This window comes from Chiloscyllium plagiosum, chromosome 31 (assembly GCF_004010195.1).
Source record: "Chiloscyllium plagiosum isolate BGI_BamShark_2017 chromosome 31, ASM401019v2, whole genome shotgun sequence".
Lineage (NCBI taxonomy): Eukaryota > Metazoa > Chordata > Chondrichthyes > Orectolobiformes > Hemiscylliidae > Chiloscyllium > Chiloscyllium plagiosum.
Window position 1 is genome coordinate 3035692 of NC_057740.1, and position 7133 is coordinate 3042824.

General features: G+C 50.0%; 1 protein-coding gene across 1 annotated transcript in view; it reads left to right on the forward strand.

Moving 5' to 3' along the window:
- LOC122565148 (lipoprotein lipase-like) overlaps positions 1–7133 on the forward strand; it is a 39609-nt gene that overhangs the window by 12008 nt on the left and 20468 nt on the right. Inside the window, exons 4-5 of the mRNA XM_043720826.1 lie at positions 3344–3455; positions 6191–6424. Coding sequence (XP_043576761.1) covers positions 3344–3455; positions 6191–6424 — 346 coding nt within the window. The remainder of the gene's footprint in view (positions 1–3343; positions 3456–6190; positions 6425–7133) is intronic.

The following is a 7133-nucleotide window of genomic DNA, read 5'->3' on the forward strand; positions in this document are numbered from 1 at the left end:
GGGTGGAGTGAGTGTGAGGGTGGAGTGAGTGTGAGGGTGAGTGAGTGTGAGGGTGAGTGATTTGTTGAGTTGTTGTGGAGAGGTGGGATGTTGTTTTATTACAGTCAGACCCAGGTCTGATCTCGGGAAGGTCCACTGTTGTACAATGACCGAGTCGTGCTGGTACTGAAACTGACCCAGAGAGTGACTGCCTGGGCATTACTGACCCAGAGAGTGACCGCCTGGATGTTACTGACCCAGAGAGTGACCACCTGGGCATTACTGACCCAGAGAGTGACTGCCTGGGCATTACTGACCCAGAGAGTGACTGCCTGGATGTTACTGACCCAGAGAGTGGCCACCTGGGTGTTACTGACCCAGACAGTGACCACCTGGGCACTGCTGACCCAGTGAGTGACCGCCTGGACATTATTGACCCAGAGAGTGACCACCTGGACATTATTGACCCAGAGAGTGGCCACCTAGACATTACTGACACCAGAGAGTGACCGTCTGGGCAATACTGACCCAGGCAGTGGCCACCTGGGCACTGCTAACCCAGAGAGTGACCACCTGGACATTACTGACCCAGAGAGTGGCCACCTGGGCCCTGCTAACCCAGAGAGTGACCACCTGGACATTACTGACGCCAGAGAGTGACCGTCTGGGCAATACTGACCCAGGGAATGGCCACCTGGGCACTGCTAACCCAGAGAGTGACCACCTGGACATTACTGACCCAGAGAGTGTCCACATGGGCACTGCTGACCCAGAGAGTGACCACCTGGTCATTACTGACGCCAGAGAGTGACCACCTGGTCATCACTGACCCAGAGAGTGGCCACCTGGGCACTGCTGACCCAGAGAGTGACCACCTGGACATTACTGATGCCAGAGAGTGACCGTCTGGGCAATACTGACCCAGGGAGTGGCCACTTGGGGAATGCTAACCCAGAGAGTGACTGCCTGGATATTACTGACCCAGAGAATGGTCACCTGGACACTGCTGACCCAGAGAGTGACCACCTGGTCATTACTGACCCAGAGAGTGGCCACCTGGTAATTACTGACGCCAGAGATTGACCACCGAGGTATTACTGACCCAGACAGTGACCGCCTGAGCATTACTGCCCCAGAGAGTGACCGCCTGGGCATTACTGCCCCAGAGAGTGACCGCCTGGCCATTACTGACCCAGACAGTGACCGCCTGGCCATTACTGACCCAGACAGTGACTGTCTGGGCATTACTGACCCAGAGAGTGACTGCCTGGTCATTACTGACCTAGAGAGTGACTGCCTGGGCATTACTGACCTAGAGAGTGACCGCCTGGGCATTACTGACCCAGAGAGTGACTGCCTGGGCATTACTGACCCAGAGAGTGACTGCCTGGTCATTACTGACCTAGAGAGTGACCGCCTGGGCATTACTGACCCAGAGAGTGACTGCCTGGTCATTACTGACCTAGAGAGGACTGCCTGGGCATTACTGACCTAGAGAGTGACCGCCTGGGCATTACTGACCCAGAGAGTGACTGCCTGGGCATTACTGACCCAGAGAGTGACTGTCTGGGCATTACTGACACAGAGAGTGACTGCCTGGTCATTACTGACCTAGAGAGTGACTGCCTGGGCATTACTGACCCAGAGAGTGACCTCCTGGGCATTACTGACCCAGAGATTGACTGCCTGGGCATTACTGACCCAGAGAGTGACTGTCTGGGCATTACTGACTCAGAGAGTGACTGCCTGGTCATTACTGACCTAGAGAGTGACTGTCTGGGCATTACTGACCCAGAGAGTGACTGCCTGGGCATTACTGACCCAGAGTGGCCACCTGGGTGTTCCTGACCCAGAGAGTGACCGCCTGGACATTTCTGACCCAGAGAGTGACTGCCTGGATGTTACTGACCCAGAGAGTGACCACCTGGGCACTGTTGACACAGAGAGTGACCGCCTGGGCATTGCTGACCAGAGAGTGACCGTCTGGGCATTACTGACCCAGAGAGTGACTGCCTGGATGTTACTGACCCAGAGAGTGACCACCTGGGCCTTACTGACCCAGAGAGTGACTGCCTGGGCATTACTGACCCAGAGAGTGACCACCTGGACGTCACTGACCCAGAGAGTGACCACGTGGAGCAGTGTCGTGAATCATTCTGATCCAATTTGATATGTGGAAACCTAACAATCTGTGAGTAAATGAGAAGGAGACTAGAGAATTTTGCCTGTGAGCAATAAAAAAATTGAATAAACCAGCTGTAGAAAAACTCTAACCTTTTTAGTAAAGGTCCCTCACTGACCCCAGACAGGTCCACCTCCAGTGCCCGTGTATACCTCTCCCCAACACAGAGTCAAAATCTATCAGCTCTGTCTCTAAAGCTCCTGGTCCTATCAAAGGAGCATGTTCCGTGTTATGTATTTTTATTTCAAAAATATACTTTATTCATTGTAAAAATATGTTATACAAATCACTTTGTATATATATGTTGTCACAAAAGCAGTTTGGTTCTGTACAGTCGCATGTCAAGTAAAGAAGCTGAATGCTGGGCTTGGACTCTCTCCAAAGAAACCAAAGACATTACCCATACAATCCTAATATTTACGTATATCTGAGGCACTAGGCAGGCCTGATAACTGAATGGACCCCCATTTACCTTCAGCAGGAAGATTTCCGACAGTGGTCTTTCCCCACGAGGTCTCGGCAGCAGCTGCCCTGAGCTTTAGCGTGTTCCTCAGCACATAGTCCTGGATCTTGGAACGTGCCAGCCTGCGACACTCGGTCAAGGTCAACTCCTTTACTTCCCCTGTGTGTGCCTGTCACTTCAATAGCCTGTTCAATTCTGTGCTGGTGCTGGATCTGAGATGCCCGTCTTCAGTCAGAACACTTGCTGACTGTGACTGAGTCAATGGGACTGACTGACTGACTGACTGTGTTCAGAGACAGGTTCAAATCGCTCTCTGAAACAAACAAATCACAACCCATCTCTTGGCTGGGAATGTGACTTACATTGTTTTTACTCAAGGATCAGAGACATGTAACCCCCCCCCCCCCACCCCAAGCCCCACCGTCCCCGGGTCCTCAACCACACCAAATAGACCACCGGTTAAAGGTCAACAATAAAAGTTTAATTTGATTGTGCTGTTCAGTGATTGGTGAGATTGCCAACTCAATCAAACTTTACTTCTGTTTGGAATTTTGAAACTTCTCCCCAAAAATGTGAATTAAAACTGAGCAAATGGAGGTAAGGACTCAGTCCTCCTGTTCCAATGTTAATAAGCCAATGTTCAGCTCCAGCCTGAGCAATGCCATTGAGATGAAGTGAAGGAATAAGTGTACATGTCTGTTATTTATTCCTGTCTTTAGGAGGAGCTAAACTTTCCCTCTGAAGAAGTCCACATGTTGGGGTACAGTCTCGGGGCACACGTTGCCGGATACGCAGGGAGTTACGTGCCCTACAGAGTTGGGCGGATAACAGGTGACATCATTCGTCCAGTCTGGGTCACAGTCTAGTCCAGTCAGGGGCATAGTTTAGTCCAGTCAGGGTCTTGATTCAGTCCAGTCTGGGTCACAGTCTAGTCCAGTCAGGGTCTTGATTCAGTCCAGACTGGGTCATAGTCTAGTCCAGTCCAGGTCATAGTTTAGTCCAGTCCGGGTCACAGTCTACGAGGAGAAAGTGAGACTGCAGGTGCTGGAGATCAGAGCTGAAAGTGTGTTGCTGGAAAAACGCAGCCCTTCTGAAGGGCTCATGCCCGAAACGTCGATTCTCTTGCTCCTTGGATGCTGCCTGCGTTTTTCCAGCAACACATTTTCAGCTCTGGGTCACGGCCCAGTCCAGTCCAGGTCATGGTGTGGTCCAGTCCGGGTCATGGTGTGGTCCAATCCGGGTCATAGTGTAGTCCACTCTGGGTCACGGTCAAGTCCAGTCCAGGTCATGGTGTGGTCCAGTCCAGGTCATTGTGTGGTCCAGTCCGGGTCATGGTGTAGTCCACTCTGGGTCACGGTCAAGTCCAGTCCAGGTCATGGTGTGGTCCAGTCCAGGTCATGGTGTGGTCCAGGTCATGGTGTGGTCCAGTCCAGGTCATGGTGTGGTCCAGTCCTGGTCATTGTGTGGTCCAGTCCAGGTCATGGTGTGGTCCAGTCCTGGTCATGGTGTAGTCCAGTCCTGGTCATGGTGTAGTCCAGTCCAGGTCATGGTGTGGTCCAGTCCTGGTCATGGTGTGGTCCAGTCCTGGTCATGGTGTAGTCCAGTCCAGGTCATGGTGTGGTCCAGTCCAGGTCATGGTGTGGTCCAGTCCAGGTCATGGTGTGGTCCAGTCCGGGTAATGGTGTAGTCCAGTCCTGGTCATGGTGTAGTCCACTCCGGGTCATGGTGTGGTCCAGTCCGGGTCATGGTGTAGTCCAGTCTGGGTCATGGTGTGGTCCACTCCGGGTCATGGTGTGGTCCACTCCGGGTCATGGTGTGATCCACTCCGGGTCATGGTGTAGTCCACTCCAGGTCATGATCTAGTCCACTCCGGGTCATGATTGAGTCCTGGGTTCTTGTTCAGATTGTATAAGTTCCAGCTGAGCGTCAGTGTGAGTGTTGAGGAGAAGGCTCAGTGTGATCAATAACACTCAAATATTACCAGTGGTGGGGTGATGGGGGAGGGGGGAGTGAATTCTCCTCCCACACCCAAGAATACTGAGGAAAGTTTAGCCACAGTGTGTACCAGTCAGAGCAACATCACCCCCATTAATGGAGTGGACTGAACCAGTGAGGAGATGATCCACCAATCACAGACTGGTCCTCTTCTTTGCTTGCTGCTGATAGGTTCACAGTGAATCTATCATCAGCCAAGGCGGAAGAGGTGGGGAGATGAGATGAGATAAGAGGTGTGGAGATGAGATGAGATGAGATGAGATGAGATGAGATGAGATGAGATGAGATGAGATGTGATGTTGAGTGTGGGAGATAAGGATGCTGAAAAGGAAAGCAATAGTTTTAAACTTCTCAGCAAAGAAGGTTCAGTAAACTTCAAGTCAGAAAAATTTGAAATCGTCGAGGCAATTAACTAATTGGATATGAATGAGGAATCTCTAGTTTAGGGCATTGTAAGTTCATGAGCACCATACTTGGGAAGAATTTAGTGAGTCATATTGTAATAAACTCTGTCAATTGTTAAATTAAATCCAGAATTTGAGATCAGTGATGCAGTAAAGAAGGTTGGAATTATAGGTCATTTCGCTATAATGTGTGTTTCGTAAATGTGAATTTGCTGTAACACAATTGGTGAATTGGGGACACTGTTCCTAAAGCACGAGGTTTTAAGCGTGTATTAGTTATAACGTGATTCTGGCCCCGTTAGTTTAAGCAGTGCTGCTATTACGCAATTTTCTTATAACACGGGATTACGTGAGAACGGAATTACTGCGTTATAGCAGAGCTGACTATACCTAAAATCTTCCAGCTTTTTGCAAATGTGTGAAAATGTATTAGCTCACCAGTCTGTGGAAGGTGTGTTTAAGATGTGGGTTTATTTGTGTAGAATGTGCAGAGATTACTCAGTTAATTTGAAATAAACTTGAGTTGTTAATTTATTTCTGTTGCCTTATTATAATGGTTTGGTTTGGTGTGGTGTCTGAGAAAGTAATACTTTCCTTGCCTGGTGCGGAGTTGGTTTCATTGGAGGATTGGTAATTATTGATGAATGCTGCTTCTAAGTGAGTCCAAGTGCATGCATGACCACACAAATACAAGGCCACAATTATCACATGACAGAATCCATTCTCATTATGTTCTGAAGAAGGGACCCCGAAAATCAAAAATCAACCCCCAGAAAATCTCAAGAGCCCTGGTCAAAAAGAACTGAGGCCCATGGATTGAATGAGATCAGGGAGCATTTGGGGGTGAGGAGTGGGGAGTAGGGCAGGGGTAGTATCAGTGAACATGGAGAGGGTAGGGTGGTGAGTGAGTATAGGAGGATGATTGTTGAGTGTGGGATTTCAGCACTTGTGGGAGGAGTCAGTGAGTTTTACCAAAGTCTATGTCCAAGAAAATTAAGATATTTATCTGTTTGCATTCCAGATTCAGGAACTATTTTTTTCTTGCTTACTGTACTGTGATTGGTGTACCGGTGGGGGGTTAATCGGTGGGGTGGGGGGGGTTAATGGGGGCTGTGTTTGGCGGTGTACTGATGGTGGCGTTGTTTGGTTTTACCGGCTGCATCACAGGCCTGGACCCGGCGGGGCCTGAGTTTGAAGGGGCTGAGGCGCACCGCCGTCTATCCCCAGATGATGCCGTCTTTGTGGATGCTCTTCACACTTTCACCCGGGGCTCCCTGGGCCGGAGTATTGGGATCCAGCAGCCTGTCGGCCATGTGGATATCTATCCAAATGGAGGCAGCTTCCAGCCGGGATGCAGCTTGGGAAGAGTGTTGGGAAACATGAGATCACAAGGAGTGTACGGTAAGGGGGGAAACGCAGTCGTTTGTTCCTTAATGGAAGTGAAAGAAACTGTATTTATATAGCACCATTTATTATCTCAGGACACCCCAAAATACTTTACAGACAATAGTGTCTTTTTAAAATGTGGTCCCTGTCATGGACAACCACAGAAACATCCCATTAGTATTTACAGTAACATACTCTGAGGTCGCACTGAGCACTCTCAAGTACTGACCCTCCGACGGTGCGGCGCTCCCTCAGCGCTGACCCTCCGACAGTGCGGCACTCCCTCAGCGCTCACCCTCCAACGATGTGGCACTCCCTCAGCGCTGACCCTCCGACAGTGCCCACTCCCCCAGCACTGACCCTCCGACAGTGCGGCACTCCCTCAGCGCTGACCCTTGTCACAGCCAGACCCCAGGCCCAGTGGTTCTCCAATCTGTTGCAGTTATGGATGGTATATCCCACACTGTTCAATTCTGAGGATGAACGAGCTCCCCTTCTCTGCTGACCCAGCCCCTCGCTTCATTACAACTAAATTAATTGGAGAAGGGTCCTTTCCTTGTGGATACCATTCTCCCAACGTCAAATGCACGCCTGTTTTAAAAGGAGCCAAATAGACCATGCTGTCTTTAATTAACAAAAAGTGAGTTTATTAATTACTAAAGACAAGAAGTGGTTACATACCACCCACCACATACCACCCACCACCCATACCACCCACCACCCA